At 36.2% G+C, this 17,944-nt stretch overlaps 2 protein-coding genes across 2 annotated transcripts; both read left to right on the top strand.

Moving 5' to 3' along the window:
• The first annotated feature begins 4,540 nt into the window (after positions 1 to 4,540).
• Positions 4,541 to 10,772, top strand: LOC132612202 (B3 domain-containing protein REM10-like). Its single transcript, XM_060326521.1, has 10 exons — positions 4,541 to 4,679; positions 5,480 to 5,842; positions 6,400 to 6,670; positions 7,256 to 7,389; positions 8,000 to 8,273; positions 8,361 to 8,488; positions 8,774 to 9,044; positions 9,220 to 9,375; positions 9,981 to 10,220; positions 10,633 to 10,772. Exons 1-10 carry the CDS (start codon positions 4,614 to 4,616, stop codon positions 10,671 to 10,673), a joined length of 1,944 nt encoding a protein of 647 aa, XP_060182504.1. The 5' UTR covers positions 4,541 to 4,613; the 3' UTR covers positions 10,674 to 10,772.
• A 470-nt stretch (positions 10,773 to 11,242) lies between these two features.
• On the top strand, positions 11,243 to 16,923 carry LOC132612201 (uncharacterized; the record flags this gene model as incomplete). Its single annotated transcript, XM_060326520.1, has 2 exons — positions 11,243 to 11,276; positions 16,268 to 16,923. Coding segments are annotated over exons 1-2 (690 nt in total), but the record flags the coding sequence as incomplete, so codon positions are not given.
• Between the last annotated feature and the right edge of the window lie 1,021 nt (positions 16,924 to 17,944).

Here is a 17,944-nt window from a genome sequence, read left to right as displayed (position 1 = left end):
AGAAGTATTGGGGAGAAGTGCTTCGATAGGACACGGTGCAGTTCGAGCTTACCGAGGACATGACCTTAGATAGGAGGCTATGGAGGACTCAGATTAGGGTAGAAGGCTAGTAGGTAGTCCCACGTATCCCGTCGTACTAGTAGTCGCAGTTTTGATCTTTATTTTTCTTGTCCTTTGATTCGTGCAACTATATGTTGGTCGTTGTACCACAATTATCCTATTTATCTGCGGTAGCTACTGTTTCTTTTTTCTCATACTGCTTTATCATGGCTTTTTCGCTTTGTTAGTTTCATTTTCGTATTGCTTTGAACTGTTTTTGCTTATCTGACCTTTTCTCATCATGTCTTCTCTTGAGCCGAGGGTCTTCCGGAAACAACCTCTCTATCTTCCGAGATGGGGGTAAGGTCTGCGTACATTTTATCCTCCCCAGACCCCACACTGTGGGATTTCACTGGGTATGTTGTTGTTGAATTCTGTTTAAGAGATTTTATAGTTAAATTTATTGTTGTTATATGGAAAGTGATTTTATTGTTTGCCTTGTGCTAAGAGAGCCAATTTTTGTGGTTTTGATTTTTTTAATAATTTTTTTTCAGGTCCATATTTTAGAGAAAGGTTCACGGCTAGCAAACACGTAATATGTTTTATTTCCTTTTAGTTTTTCCGTCTCATGTCCATGCGTTATGATGTTCTATTCAATGTCTTTGTGTATTTAAATACCATGAGAATTCTCAAGAAATTTGACAAATTTCAAAATCATTTTTTAGTCGTTGGAGAGTGTAGAACTATTTATTTGTGCGACTTTATTTTTTGCTTTTTGTTCTATTAATTGGCATGTAATTTTTATATATTTTTCTTAAATTTCTTAACTTCGTGATTTTGGGTTTTAGTTTTTTTTTTTAATTTCTATTTTGTATTAAGTCGATGCTCTCAGTGAGAGAGGCTGAAAGCTCACAAACATGTGTTTTGTTGTTATTACCTTTTTGTTTCTATTTTTCTTCTTTTCAGTAGATTTATGAATAAATAAAAAAATATATTTACAATTTCTATGCTTACTACATCTTGATTCTTCTTTTTTGCATTTATATTGTAAAATTTATTTCTTTGGAAGAAATAATTATTTTAAAGTAAGCGTCGAATTAATGCCTATACCTACCTATTTTACTTATCATCATTTTTTCATTAAGTCCATAATTTGTATATTTTTAAGAAAAATTTTCATAATTGTGTGAAGCGCGATCAAATACACTAGTTATATCAAATTATAAAGACGTGAACTTTTCAACTTCTCTGAAAAGTTACGTTGGAAAAAGAAAGTCTTCCCCTCTTTACTAAATCAATCATTACACACCACTAATGTCTAATCCAACTTTCAACCACTCAAACCATTGAAGGGCCAAATATCTTGAAATTAAGGAGACACTAAGCCTAGTGTCAGGTCCTTAATATTAAATTAAAGATACTTAGCTCATGTTTTTATACGATTTGCTCACGTTTTTTTGCTATGTCAAGTCATTCTTACTATACTCAAAATTACTAAAGTTAGATAAAAATGACAAGAAATATGTGTTGGAAGAATTTTTGTTATATTATAGATTTGGTTGATGATTTACAAATGAAAGTTCCTCCATTCATAATAATCATTTAGAGTAGTATGTAGATAATAATTATTATACATATTTTTTATATTTACAAGGAAGAGCCTTCTCTAGATTTTTCTACAAGGACTTTCCTAACAAATTCATAAGACTCTATGGTCATTCCGGAAAAATATTCATATTTTTCTAGAACCTTCCCGTAAGTGTTAAGACTTCTTATGTAAGCATCTCACGTAGCAAAAATGTGTGTCAAGTTGTACATAGGTGGCATGATGATGTAGTTTGTCATTATAGATACTTTTTTTAATTAAATGAAGAATGCAAAATAAGACTCACATTCATTCTCCGGTATTAATTGTGCGATGAGAAGGCAACGTAATAATCACCACATTCATTCTCTGAAATTAATCTGAGAATGCAAAGTAAAAATTACCACATTCATTCTCTGAATATGAAAGTGCAGAATTGCAACGTATGGCCTTAATCATAATTATTCAGCCACATAATTGATGGGCTGTCTATATCCTCACCATAACATCAATTTCCTACGGTTATATATTTGGATGTCTTCTTTTATGAGAGATAACACAAAGAAACAATACACCCCCCTTCATTAACTTTTCCTTCATTAATTATTTCCCTCATTGACTTTTTCTCTTCGTGAATTTCTGGAAATTTTTTGCAATTCGAAACTTTCAGCCCCGATTGCATTGTTTGGAAGAGTTGTAGAACCTTGAGAAGTAACCGACCTTAACAATTTGCACCGAAATCAGGGCGAAATCACTTTCAAGATAGTTGCTTGCCACGACATATCAATATTGTAGTATTTTTCCTAACGGTCATCAACTAGGGCTATCAATAAGAGGCTAATTCAAAATTATAGATGCATCATTTATTTTACGGAAAAGGGCCAAAAATACTCTTCAATTATACCAAAAGGATCACATATATCCTTTGTTATACTATTCATTCACCACAACCGCTAACGTAAAATTGGTGCAAAAATATCCCTTCGCCGTTAGAACCGTCCACTATGGCAATGGCATGCCACGTAGTCTGACATTTTGGATGCCATGTGACATACCACCTCATCCCAGCCACATTTTACCCCTTCCCTGACTTCTTTTCCATCACCACCACTACCTCCCTTTTGACCTAACCACTGCCACCATCAGGGGGAGCTAGCTCATCCAGGGGCGGATCTACAGCGCATTGAGGGTGTTCCGAGCACCCTGGGAAAAAAATTACACTCTATATATAAGGTATTTTTATATGTTTTATGTATATATATAGATTTTGAACACCTTGAACACAAGAGTAGGGGTTAGTTCAGTGGTTTAAGGTGTCAAAATTCACGTTGAGGTTCCAAGTTCAAGCCTTGGGCACTACATTTTTATTTTTCGAGCCCCCCTCAGAGAATATCCTAGATCCGCCACTGAGCTTATCGAGTGCGAGTTCCATCAAATTCAGTAGTTTTGGTCCAAACCTTATATCTTTATTAAAAAGTTCATTGAACATATGCAAATTATTAATTTAGAATCCAGTAACTTTAAAATACTGAAATCCCGAACCTATAGATGCCAAATCCTGGCTCTGCCTGTGACCACCACTTAGATCAAGACTAAGAGAATTTTTCATCGAAGAGGTAAGAGGATTTTTTTTTAGGTCACTTTTAATATGAGAGCATTACGAGCCTATGCCCGTAATCAACATGGTTCAATGATCTCCTCATTTGAAGTTCCTCTCATTCTCAAGTCTTAAAGACGACTAGAGCAATGCCACATGCATATTAATAATTCATCTAGCGGATAGTGACTTGTTGGGTACGAATGTTGCAAAGCCTGATTCTTGTGTCATGCAAATGTTACTCTTTGCACCATTATATACTTGAACAAGAATCAAGAAATTTACCTTGTGAAGAAAACTTTAGAAACCTCTCTCCTTATTTCTTGGGGGTGAAATAATTAAGAATCTAGATAGATCACAGCTATTTTGACGTCAGAAGTAGCATTAAATGGATAAAATCAACTCCAAAACACCCTTTAGTTAATATTCCCTCCTCCATATTAGTAATCCCATTTTCCTTTTACACGCTCTTTAAAAAATCATAAATAAAGAGTATATCTTACTAATTCATCCTTATCTCTTTTTAATAAGAATGCATTCTAATTATTTTTAAAGAACACTTAATACTAAGGGCAAAATGAAACAAAATTAATTAATTTATTTCATTTTGATTTTATTGACAAATATTTTGAGATGAATATTTTTAGTAATATCGACAATTAATATGGACGGAAGGAGTACTTCTGAGTGCCTTTGACTAAAGTCCCATCCCTAAAGCTCTCAAAATTGCTTCCAAAATAAATTTTGCTACTAGAAAAATATAAAATTTCTCGCCGATTTTTTATTGTAAGATTTATCACAGAATTTCTAACGGCATTCGTGGAAAAAAATATTCCCTCCCTTCTTTTTTGTTTTTCCTAAATTATATGTCGACTTTTTTGTAATTGAAGTGTACACTTATTTCTAAACGCAAGTATTCCACTCGGTAAAAATACTCCTATTAGCATAGTGATTAAAGTGCACTATTAATGCTTTAGTTAATCGTACTCCTTCCGTTCTATATTACTTAGCCACATTATTAAAAATATATGTCTCAAATTATTTGTTTATTTTTAAAATCAAGATAAAATTAATTAAATTTTTCTCATTTTACCTTTAGTATTAAATGTTCTTGAAAATAGTCACTATTGATTAGAATATATTTATTAGAGAGAGATAGAGATAAAGTAATAAAATATGTTTTTTATTTATGATTTTTTAAGAGACGTGTAAAAGAAAAAGTGATCAAATAATATGGGACGGAAAGAGTAAAGCCACCTGCATATTTAATTCCATTAGTGACTTTCTAACTAGGTTTCGTTGCAACTCTTTAGTTTCCCCTGAATCCTTTTATTTTTATTTAACGGAAAACATCTTTCTCCATTATAATAAAAGTACATATTCTTGGCAGCCATGAAAGTCCCACCAAAGAAACCTCACTTTTTCAAACCCATTCTACCAGGTTTCAAGAATGGCCTTGTGAGTAATATGTACTTTAGTTACTAATTAATCTCTTTTTATATATGTGTGTGTGTATATGTATCGTTATATATTGCTATATCTGTGATATAGAGGTGAAGAAGGGGGGATGCAGGGGAGTTTATCATAGTAAAAGAAGCTGAAGATTATAGCATAATCTAAATGAATATTATATTGATATATTGGGTAGGAAATAGTATTATATGAGCCTGTTTGGATGGGCTTATGCCAGAAGCTGCAACAGCTTATAAGCTAAAAAAAAAAAAAGTTGGGTAGTCTAACTTTTTTTTTTGGCTTATAAGCTGCTTTAGATAAGTTAAGTCAAATGGGCCCAATTATTTTTTTGAGCTTATTTTAAGCACAAAATAATTTTAAGCTGGCCAGCCAAACACTCAAAAAAGCTGAACAGCTTATAAACAACTTATAAGCAACTTATAAGCCAATCCAAACGGGCTCTATATGGGACAAGACTATCTTAATTAGTAGAAGTTTGACCATAGATTCCAAATATTTTTCACTTATTAGAGTTTATGGAGTCTGAGTTATGTTTGGTTATGCTTTTTGAAAATTATATTTGGAACAATGTTCATGTTTAAATGTACTTATGTACAACTTCAAAAGTGAAAACTGAGTTGGAAAACATGTTAAGCTGTTTTTCAAATTTGAAATAACTTAAAGTTGGATTTGGAAGTTTCATGGTCATACACTAATTTTCAAATAGAGTGAGATTATTTTGAAAAAAATGATTACTTTTTATGGCCAAATGGGTACTTAAATTGTCACATATTGTTGTACTGCAGAAAATTCCTATAGGATTCTTCAAGTATCTGAAGGGACACGATCAGTATAAACATGCAATACTGAGAAGGGCTGGTAAAAAGTGGTTGGTGAAAGTGAATGGCCAGCGATTGGAAGATGGTAATTGGAAAGAGTTTGTAGAACAGCATGATTTGCAATTGGGAGATATTTTAGTGTTCAAACATGAAGGAGACATGGAATTTAAGGTTTCTATCTTCCATTCGAGTCATTGTGAAAGAGAATATGCAGAGCATCTTCAAGAGGAAAAGGACGAGGACAAGGAAGCTGTTACTCATGACAAGTCTTTTGGTCAATCTCACTGTGAATGCATTATTCGACAATATTCCCTTTTACGAGGTTTTATGGTAAGTCTCAAAAATCATTTCGCACAAACTCTTCAAGAAACTTAGGCTAAAGCAATACCGTATGCATTAGTTTGTGTGAGTATTATTACGATGTTATCCCCCAAAAGTGTTTTCCTTCTTGCGCGAAAGAAAAAAGATGTTTATACTCTCTGGCCTCTTTCACACTGTGGGTCCCATGTCTTCATCCCCGATTCTTCAGGATAGATTCCATTTTCTTCATAAAAACAACTTGTTTTCTGTCCGTCACCTTGCAGCTAACCATCTTCGTGTCATCTTTTCTTCTTTTAGATGTCTTATCCACAATCAGTGCATGGAAAAGATTGTTAGCCGGTTGGTAAAGCTTTATTATACAGATATTCTTCTTTACAAATTAAAATTAGGCTTGCATACGGTTATTATACGGAAGTGTCTGCCACTCGGCTCAAAGGAAGCATGTGAACAATTTTTATAATTTTTCTTCTTGTTAGTTGGTGTTATAAATTTGGTGAAAATTTGAACAATATTTTGAACTGTTTAATGATGTGTTCCAATGGTTATGCATTTATACATCATGTCAGTGTTTGCCTCAACAATTTATAAAGATGAATGGTCTCACCAACAAGAAGTGTGGGTTGATTGTAAGAGATGAAAGACAAAGGTCGTGGAATTTAAAGCTAAGTTCCAACAATACTCGAGCCTATATTGGAGATGGATGGTGTAAATTCATTGCTGAAAATTGTTTAAAGGAGGGAGACCGTATAATCTTTGAGATTGTTCCTAATGGAGAGACACCAATATGGAAATTTCAAGTTATTACTGATGGAGAACCACCAGTGAGGAAGTTTCAAGGTAAGTTTATCGTCTTTGAGGTTGATGATTTCATTTATCATCGCTATGTTAGAATCTTTCCTTGTGTCAATGAGATTCAACAGATATATATAATAAAAAACATATTCAATTCTATCCTATTTGCACAGTATAATTTTTCATGAAATTAAGTATTTTTCACACAAACATTTTAGATCATACAACGCATAGTTACAAATTAAGAAAACAAACTTACACATTCTGATTCCTCTAGAAATGGTGTAATTGAAGTGTTATTATATACTTTTTAGCTGCTTCTTGTAATAACTGGCTTTAGATAAAGGTCTAATTGAAGTGCAATATGCTGTATGTGAATTCACTCAAGTTTATAGATGAAAAACTTTAAAGGCCAGTTCCAGTCCTCAACTTAATTTTTTCTGTTATTTATGGAAATGATTATATTTATTAATTATGCAAGCTGTGAATGGAGACAATACATTACCTAAATGATGCTTATTTATATGAGAAACTAATGTTAAATTAGTCAAAAGGTGGGGTGGATATTTAAATTATGTTCATCTTTTTTAAGTATCATTTGTTATATTTAATTTATTGGCAATGTAACAGAAAAACCGAGCCCCAACATCGAGTTGTCAAATAAGACTTCTTCCCGTGTAGAAGTTGCTACTCATGACAAGCCTTTTGTTCAATCTCATTTTGAATGCACCATTAGACCATATTGCCTTTCAAGAAGATTCATGGTAAGTCTCCAAAATCATATGTCCCTCAAACTCTTCTAGAATCTTATTCTAAAGCAAATACCATATGCATTATTTTGCGCGAGTATTATTACGCGTTAGTCCCCAAAAGTGCTTTCCTTCTCGAGTGAAATAAAAAGATGTTTAGCTTTTTCGATTGCCTCCTATACCTATCAAAGATCTTGTTAACCTTGTAGATGACACTCTCATACCTCTTTCACACTGCGAGTCCTATGTCTTCATCCCGGATTCTTCATGATAGATTCCATTTTCATCGTAAAAACGATTTGTTTTTTGTCAGCCACCTTGCAGCTGACCATCTTCATGTTATCTTTTCTTCTCTGAGTGTCTTATCCACAATCAGTGTAGGTGAAACATCATTAGTGACCGGTTGGGAAAACTTTATTAATTTAATTATACAGATATTCTCTTTGCAAATTAAATTAGGCTTGCATACTGGTTATTATACAGAAGTGTGTCAACCACTGGGCTAAAAGGAAGCAGGTGCACAATTTTTATTATTTTTCGTCTTGTTAATTGGTGTTACAAATTCGGTGAAAATTTAAAGAATATCATGAACTGTTTAATGTTATACACTTATACTCCATGTCAGTTTCTGCCTCAACAATTTGCAATTGCAAATGGTCTCACCAACAAAAAGTGCATGTTGATTCTAACAGATGAAAGACAAAGGTCCTGGAATTTAAAGCTAAGTTCCAACAATACTCGAGCCTATATTATTGGAGATGGATGGCGCAAATTCATTGCTGAAAATTGTTTAAAGGAGGGAGACTGTATAATGTTTGAGATTGTTACTAATGGAAAGACACCAATATGGAAATTTCGCGTCGTTACTGATGGAGAAACAGCAGTGAGGATGTCTCAAGGCAAGTTTATCATATTATAATTAACCAGCCTCTTTTTTATGATTTTTTTTTCTTCTAACTGTATTTAATTTCTTGACAATGTAGCAGAAAAACCGAGCCCCAGCATCGAGTTGTCAAATAAGGCTTCTTCCCATGCAGAAGCTGCTACTAACACGCCTTTTGTTCAATCTCATTTTGAATGCAGTATTACACCATATTGGCTTTCAAGAGATCTGGTAAGTCTCTAGACTGATTGAAATGAAGGAAGCATGTGTGCCATGTTTCTTAGGCTGTTTTTGGTATTTATGAAAATATTTTTTTTGGAGAATGTTTTCCTGGAAAATAAGTGAGCTTTTTTAAATTATTTATTGGTGTTTGATAAGTAAGCAAAATATATTGTTTTAAAAGCATTTTACATAATTTAGGCAAATATATTGCTAATTGGAGTTATTTTTAGTGGAAATATGAAGAATATGAACTGTTTAATATTGATATGTCCAAATGGCTATGCACCATTTCAGCATCTCCCTAAACAATTTGTATTCGCAAACGGTCTCATCGACAAGAAGTGTGATTTGATTATAAGAGATGAAAGACAAAGGTCATGGAGTTTAAAGCTCCGTTATTGGAGAACTGAAATCTATATTAGAAACGGATCATGGCGTAAATTCAGTGCTGATAATAGCTTAAAAGAGGGAGATCGTATTAAGTTTGAGGTTGTTAGTAATGGAGACACACCAATATGGAAATATCAAGTAGCTGATGCAGAAACTCCATTGCAGAAGTTTCAAGGCAAGTTTTCTCTTCTTGGAATTATAAAAAAAAATTCAAGAAAGGTCCTCATTAGAAAGTGACCCCTGCTAATTTTTAACATATCCACATGTTCTCTTCCTTTTATCCCAATTGTTACACTTTCTTATTAAATTTTCTCTTTCTTTTGCTATGTTTTTATTTTTATAATAAACAGACATTATGAAAAAGCCCTCAGACATGAATCCTCTCAATGCACAAGTATCTACTTCAACTCCTGGTGATGATGATCATCCTTATTTTGTTTCCACAATTAAACCTTATTGCTTCAGCAAGCCAGTTCTGGTAAGTTATTTAAACTGTTTTTATTGGGGTTAAGTTAATTATGTACACTCAGTACAAAATAAAATAAAATTACACTATCAGTGTAATTTAACCTGTTATAGCAGATCATTTACTCAATTTTCTTGATTGCAACAGTTGCCTATTATTATAGGCAACTTAACCTGGTGGTGTAAAAAGTTACACACTATCAGCGTACACTCGCACCTGACCAAGCCATGCAATTTAACCTTAATAATAATATAAATTAATTTGATAATGCATATCACTTAACCGTGGTTAACTGATAAATGTGTGTGAAAGACATATATCTTGCTTCTAGTGACTTGTCATAAGCCTCGGATCCATGTAAGTTTTATGTCAGGTGTGCGAACAAAGTCTCATATTGGTACCTGAAGATTGGGATCCAACATATAAGGCTTAGGGATCTCTTAATGGTGTGAGGCTTTTTGGGGAAAACCGTGCAGGCTTGGCCTAAGCGGACAATATCACACTATGTAATGAGTATCTACGGGCTGGTTCAACCCAACATTTTACTATCAGTATACAAAACTTGAACTCTTTTTGTTGTAGTCCTCTTCTTTGCTACGTTTCCTTGGTTACAACTGAAACATTATCTAAAAATGGAATAAATTTTATGGCTGTATCTTCCACTGGATTTTGCAAAGTCAAATGGATTGATAGATAGAAAGTGTGAGATGATTCTGAAAGATGAAGCACAGAGATGCTGGTCAGTGTGGCTTGGGAGACTTTCACATCATTTTGGAATTATAAGTGGATGGACAAAATTCAGAGTAGCAAATGGACTCCAAGTAGGAGATTCTTACAAGTTTGAACTCATCAAGAATGGGGAAATACCTATAGCACACTTCCATTGTAAGTTTTCTTTCACTTCTAATGTTTGCCGAGTTTAGTTCTATGCTTTGATGGTATACAAAAGCATTACTACTAAAATAACATAATTTTTTACGGATGCTTCCTTCGGGACACCGTTAGAAATATGGCATTTGGAACGGAAACCTTCCCGACGAGCCAAATTAGCAATTTTTTAGTAATGTATTTAGACAATTATATTAGTTATAAGGTAACTATACATAATGGTATGTAACATTTCACATAATTATGCAATTATTCTTGCAAATACTTCATTTCAATGGTTTTGCCATGTTTTGTTGTAGGTCTGGAAATTATATAACATCACTAATTGAGGTTGTCATTTTGAACAACACAATGGGGCTCCCTACAAGATTTTGTAACTACTTTTATATAAAATAATGCATCTTTGCAGGCAAATATTCTGGAATGGTTGCAAAGAGAGGGGAAAGTTGAAGCAACTTGGCTGTTTTTTTAAAGTTTGGTTGATCCAATATATGGTGTACAATCTCAAAAACTATGTATGATGTTTTCTTCTACAAATATTTATGTAATGACTGCCTAGCCAGCTTTTGTCAAGGCCCCAATTACTCAGTATGGCTTGGGTCTAGTTGTATAAATTAAACTATGTGCATTATTTGCACCATATCACCTTTTCTAAAGTCATTCTTGAATAGTAGAAGTAATTCGATGATTTTTTCTTTTTGTACAGATAAATTTAACCGCCTATAACTAGTGGGGAAGTAGATGGATGGTTAATGACATGTTCTTGATGCTAGATAGGACATATATAGATGAATTTTAATGTATCTAGTATAAAGTGACATGTTCCCTAGACTAGCATTGTCACGATCCCAAATATTCGGTAACTTTTGTTTTTTTTTCTTCATCTGTCTAAGATAGTGAAATCTATCGCCGTCATAAAAAAAAGAATAAGATGAAATATTCAAGGCATCCATTGATTTTATTCACTCTCACAGTAGGTGCAGATTGAGATCTTTCATTGCTTTCGGGAAGTGCAAAGGATGGATAGATTGGCCAAAATTGCTGCTACTGAAGGTAGAAGTTTCATTTGTTTCGAAAGTTTTGTTTGCGTGTCATTAGGAATTTGAAATTGAAGTATTTAAATGCATTCGTAAAAAATCATACAAAAGATAAAAAAGGCTAAACTTATAAACACCTCTCTAAACTTGTCAGACACTTTCACTTTAAGGCATAATTCCAATTAAACACCTGAATTCGAGTCAAACAGTATTTATTAGACACCATTTGGTGAAGTAACATGGGTAAGTTTGGTGACAGGGCCCCAAGCAAGTTTTTATTTCGAATTTGGACCTTAAGTTTTAATTATTAGGTGATAGGATCCCATTTAGGATTAAGGCTAATTAAGTGGAGACAAGTTATTGGGGCGTCAAAATAAGTCCCCAAGTTTTAAAAAAATACATTTTTGTCCAAGGATTTAAAAAATAAAAATAATAAAATAAAAACTATTTTCAAGCTTTCAAACCAAACCCCAAGATTTAAAAAATACCCTTTTGATCCAAAGTAAGAAATAATAAAATAAACCAAAAAAAAATCTATATCTTTTACCTTATAAAAAAAATAAAAAAAATTATATTCCCTCTCTCTATTAATTCTCACATTTTTTTCTCCTACATCTGAAATATACTCCATTGACAGCTGAGCTTCAAACTTGAAAAAATGAGTTTCGAAAGAGTGCTTCATTTCATGTGGGTGTTGTTGGATTTTATTTGGGATCTTTTGATGAGTTTAAATCTCAAAATTTAGATATTTTCAAGAAGATTTAAGGTGGTTTTAGATTATTCGAGCTTGAGGATAGCCATTGTTGAAGCTTGAGCTTCAAACTTGAAAAATTAATTTTATGACGGAGAGATTTATTTCAAGTGGGTGTTATTGGATTTTGTTGGGGATCTTTTGAGGAGTCTAAATCTCAAATTTAAGGGAATTTGGAGAAAATTAAAGGTGGTTTTGCATAAAATTTTATATTTGAGCTTGAGGTAAAAGATTAACACTTTAGATTTATAACTAAACTATAGACGAGACAACGTCTATGCATAGACCACTGAACTATTATAGCATAATGGGGTCCTCAAAAGAGCTGTGTCACCGCACTTGCATACTCTACGAATAGGTCAACTACGTGTTATTAGAATCTATAACCTAACACTTGCTTTTATAACCAAAAAAGATTATTTTTTAATTAGAAGTGAGCTAATTTTAGATTTTAAAACTTATATTTGTAACTAAATAATATGTTATCACCATGAAATTTGTGAAACAACACTATAATAATCTAAAATAATGACAATTAATGAGTAATGTTAATAATGTGTTGAAAAAGTTATAATGATCATAGCTATATGTAACAATGTTACACCCCGCACTTTTAGAGCATGAGCATGACACATACATCACCGTAGTAATGGAGTATCGGAGACATCCCATGATGTTTTGGAAGGTACAAGCCATGGGAAGTATGTAACAATGGAGTAAAGGATGAATTACGATCTCGTAAGTCGTAATCGGGAAAGACTATTTTGAAACACAAGAACATGACCATTATCACGTATAATAAATGATAAATATCACGTATGGGGAGTTTCAGAAGATTTCGAGATCAAGAAATTGAAGAAAATAAGTTTGACGAAAATTTGAGAAATGTTGGGCATATTTTTAGTCAACTTTGGAGGGGTATATCTCCTAGTATATTAGGAGTTTTAAGGTGTTTCAAAATCTTAAAATGAAGTTCGCCGAGTCTAGTTTCTAACGCAACAAACCGCTCATCGATAGGACATCAGAGTAGAGAATTATGAATGTTACAAGTTAGGCTGACAGAGCAGAAACAACACTGCTACAGTGCTGCTACAGTGCTGATACAGTACTGCCGACTTTACCCACTTATAAAAGGGTTAAAATCCCTCTTTTTGGTCATAAAAACCTCTCAAATACTCCTGAAAAATCAGCAAGCATAAGATCAAATATACATCACAAAAGTGAGAATTTTGAGTAATTTCAAGTGACGGAGTATTAATCGAGGTCCAAGTAACGTGCGCTTGTGATTATAGTATTGTCTTGCGGCGGAATTGGCTTGGATTCAAAGTAAATATTGAACATATTGCTGCTCTAGAAAGAATAAGGTATGAATCTCTCCTTATTAATATTAATTTCAGTTTATTTACGGGGATAAAATTATTACATAGTCGTATAATAAGTTGGATAGTTGAGAAATTTAGAAAAAATCGTGTGGGATGTTTTAGGAAATATATTGGTATGGATAATGGTGTTGATGATGTTGGTATTGTTGTTGTTGATATTATGATTTCGGGCTAGGCATATAAACAGGGGAAATTAATGCGACTCTCTCTCTTGCTCTCTCTCTCTCTCTCTCTAGAAAAACCAACCAAACCTAACGGTCTTCTTCCCATCCCCCAACTCCCTCGCCTACCCCCACCCCACCCCCCAACTCCGGCCAGCAACCTCCCGGTGGCCTCCCCAGGTAAGTTTTCTCCCTCCTAGGGTTTGTGACAGCCCTATACCCCCCTCCACCCCTACTCCTATTCTTCTCCTATCTTCCTTCTCTTCTTTTCTCTTCTCTCCTCTCCTTCCTTCTCTCCTTCTCTCTGGTCCGACAGATTCGAGCTTCCCGCCGTGAACAGTGATTCCGGCGTGAACAGTGTTTCCGGCGTGAACAGTGATTCCGACGTGAGCAGGTTCTGTCTAACTGGAGTTGGTACCTCCGTTTTTTTTTTGTTTTTTTTAATTCTCTGTCTTTTATCCTTGCAGCTAATTTGCATTCTTGCATTACTTGTTTCGTTCTTGTCGTAGTAGTTACACTTTCATCTAGATTATTGCTAACTTGTGTTTTAGTATTGATTCCTGCCTGGTCGAGTAGTTTATATTTGTTTTACTGGCTTTGGTAGACGATGGTGGACTAGGTTCATGCTCTCGGACGGGGGTGAGGGTTAGAGTGGGTAGGTGGGTTAAGGGAGTCTCTAGTCTGCGAGTAGGGTCTTGGAATATTGGGACTCTAACGGGGAAGTCCATCGAACTAGTTAAGATTCTTAAGAAGAGGAGGATTAATATAGCTTGTGTCCAGGACCCTAAATGGGTAGGATCCAGGGCTAAAGATGTGGATGAGTATAAGTTATAGTTCTCAGGTAGGTCGAGGGATAGGAATGGGGTAGGCATTTTAGTAGATAATGACTTACGAGAACAGGTGGTAGGGGTTAAGAGGGTCAGTGATAGGTTGATGACGATTAAGCTGGTCGTTGGAGGGTTTATTTTGCACATTATTAGTGCTTACGCGCCGCAAGCGGGCTTGGGCGAGGAGGAGAAAAGACGTTTTTTGGAGGATTTGGACGAGATGATGGGAGGTATACCGTCCACTGATAAGCTATTCATCGGAGGAGATTTCAATGGGCACATTGGGTCAATTTCAGGAGGATATGACGATGTGCATGGAGGTTGTGGTTTCGGGGACAGGAATGGAGGAGGAGTTGCACTGTTGGATTTTGCAAAAGCCTTTGGGCTGGTGGTAGCCAATACGAGTTTCCCGAAGAAGGAGGAGCACTTGGTAACCTTTCGTAGTTCGGTGGCTAAGACGCAGATAGACTTTTTACTCCTTAGGAAGGACGATAAAGGTCTTTGTAAAGACTGCAAGGTGATTCCAAGTGAGAATCTAACGACCCAACATAAGCTCTTGGTGATGGATTTGGAAATCAAGATGAGGAAGAGAAAGAGGGTCGTGGACGACAGGCCTAGGATCAAATGGGGGAGTTTGACCATGACGGGTGCCCTGGAGATGGGGGAGAAGTTGAGGGCTATGGGAGCCTGGGAGAGTAGTGGGGAGGCGACCAACATGTGGGATAGAACGGCTAGTTGCATTAGGGAAGTAGCTAGAGAGGTGCTGGGGGTCTCGAAGGGTAGCCGTGGTCGGCACCGAGGGGACTGGTGATAGAATGGAGGAGTTCAAGAGAAGGTGGAAGCAAAAAATGTGGCGTATGCGAAGTTGGTAGACAGCAAGGATGATGAGGAGAGGCGAACGAATAGGGAATTGTACAAGATGGCGAGAAAGGAGGCAAAGTTAGCGGTTACGGCGGCAAAGACAGCAGCTTTTGAACGCCTGTATGCAGAACTAGAGGACAAAGGCGGGGATAAGAAGTTGTACAGACTAGCTAAGGCGAGGGAGAGGAGGGCGCGTGACTTGGATCAGGTGAAGTGCATCAAGGACGAGGATGGCAGGGTACTAGTGGAGGACGCTCTCATTAGACGGAGATGGAAGTCATACTTCCACAAACTCTTGAACGACGGAGGGGACAGAGATATTGTGTTGGGAGATTTGGAGTACTCTGAGAGGTGTCGTGATTTTGGATATTGTAGAAGTATAAAGGTTGAGGAAGTTAAGGGTGCTGTTTGTAGGATGAGTAGGGGAAGAGCGACCGGGCCCGATGAGATCCCTGGGGAATTTTGGAAAACTGCAGGCAGGGCAGGTTTAGAGTGGTTGACTCGACTCTTTAATGTCATCTTTAAGACGACTAAGATGCCCGAAGAATGGCGATGCAGTACAATGATTCCATTGTACAAAAACAAGGGCGACATTCAAAGTTGCAATAACTACAGAGGGATCAAACTGCTAAGCCACACTATGAAAGGGTGGGAAAGGGTGGTGGAGATGAGGGTGAGGAGAGGCGTGTCTATCTCAGAGAACCAGTTCGGATTCATGCCGGGGCGCTCAACTACAGAAGCTATTCATCTTGTACGGAGACTGGTGGAGCAATATAAGGAGAGGAAGAGGGACTTGCACATGATATTCATCGACCTAGAAAAGGCATACGACAAAGTGTCGAGAGAGGTTCTATGGAGATGCTTGGAGGCTAGAGGTGTACCTGTGGCGTACATTAGGGCGATCAAGGACATGTATGATAGGGCCAAGACCAGGGTAAGGACTATAGGAGGAGACTCAGAGCACTTCCTAGTGGTGATGGGGTTGCACCAGGGATCAGCTCTTAGCCCATTTTTATTCTCCTTGGTGATCGATGGATTGACACGGCAAATTCAAGGTGAGGTGCCATGGTGTATGTTATTTGCGGATGACATAGTCCTGATTGACGAGTCTCGCAGCGGGGTTAATGCTAAGCTGGAGGTTTGGAGACAAACTCTGGAGTCTAAAGGATTCAAGTTGAGTAGGACCAAGACAGAGTACTTGGAGTGTAAGTTCAGTGATATAGTGCATGAGGCTGACGTGGAAGTAAGGCTTGGCACCCAGGTCATACAGAAGAAAGATAGTTTCAAGTATCTTGGGTCTATTATACAAAGAAATGGGGAGATTGATGATGACGTCACACACCGTATTGGTGCAGGGTGGATGAAATGGAGGCTTGCCTCCGGAGTGTTGTGTGACAAGAAGATGCCACCAAAACTTAAAGGCAAGTTCTACAAAGTGGTGGTTAGACCAACTATGTTGTATGGGGCGGAGTGTTGGCCAGTCAAGAAATCTCATGTTCAGAAGATGAAAGTGGCGGAAATGAGAATGCTGCGATGGATGTGTGGGCACACTAGGAGCGATAGGATTAGGAATGAAGTCATCCGAGACAAGGTTGGAATAGCCTCAGTGGAAGACAAGATGCGGGAAGCGAGGCTGAGATGGTTTTGGCATGTGATGCAGAGAGATGCAAATGCCCCAGTTCGGAGGTGCGAGAGGTTGGCCAGCGATGGTTTCAGAAGAGGTAGAGGTAGGCCGAAGAAGTATTGTGTTATATCCCGTATTTTGCACGATCGGATATTTTGAGAAAATTGCGACAAGTTGAGGACAAGGCTACATTTTGATCTTGTTTGGTACATAAGTTGTTTATGAAGATTTTGATGTGGAAATATGAGGAAAGGCTAGGGGTAAAAAGGAAAATTCACAAGGTGGTTCAAGGAAATATTGGGGAAGGCTAAGGGCAAATTTGGAATTAGAAAATTATGTGTTCATGAACAAAAAAAAAAAAAAACAAGGGGGCATGTGCCATGCACATGGGTGTGGTCCATGTCCCACATGATCTTTTAATATATGGCACATGGATGAATTCATCACATTTGCCTTAGGAACATTCAAGAAATTAGGAGAAAGAGAAAACAAAGAAGAGAAGGAGAAAAATAAGGCCATATTCGGCCATGGAAGGAAAAAAAGAACCCTTGAAATCTTGTCCAAAAAAATTATTTCTTTTAGTATTCCTACTAATTCAAGGGTCCTCTTCAACGTGGTATAGTTGTTTGGGTTCCTAAACCGTCCGTTTCATCGTTTCCGCATCCTAGTCAAGTGAAGAAGTTAGGAAGAAAAGGTAAGAATTAATCCCCTATTTATATGTTATAAAGGGTTTGTTTATGTTGTAGTATGTAGAAATGGATAGAATTCATGAAAATATGGAAGTTTGCATGGTGGTTGTGTGTATATGCATGTGGCCGTGTATATGTATATGTTGTGTAGGCAAGATGAATCAATTTTATGAGCATTCTAGTTGTGGTTGTTGTGAACTCTATATTGAAAATGGAAGTTTGATGATTTTGGTTGAAGTTGTGAATGATGGATATGGGCCGTGTGTGTGTTGTGTGTAGGGAGGATGGAACAATTTCTATGTAGTATGTTAGTTGATGTGGTTATGTATTTTGTGATGGGAATGAGAATTTGATAACTTAAATTGATGTTGGAATCGTTACGGGCTGAT

This window comes from Lycium barbarum, chromosome 9 (assembly GCF_019175385.1).
Source record: "Lycium barbarum isolate Lr01 chromosome 9, ASM1917538v2, whole genome shotgun sequence".
Taxonomy (NCBI): Eukaryota; Viridiplantae; Streptophyta; class Magnoliopsida; order Solanales; family Solanaceae; genus Lycium; species Lycium barbarum.
Note: the sequence above shows the minus strand (reverse complement) of the source record. Positions and strands in the feature narration are given on the sequence as shown.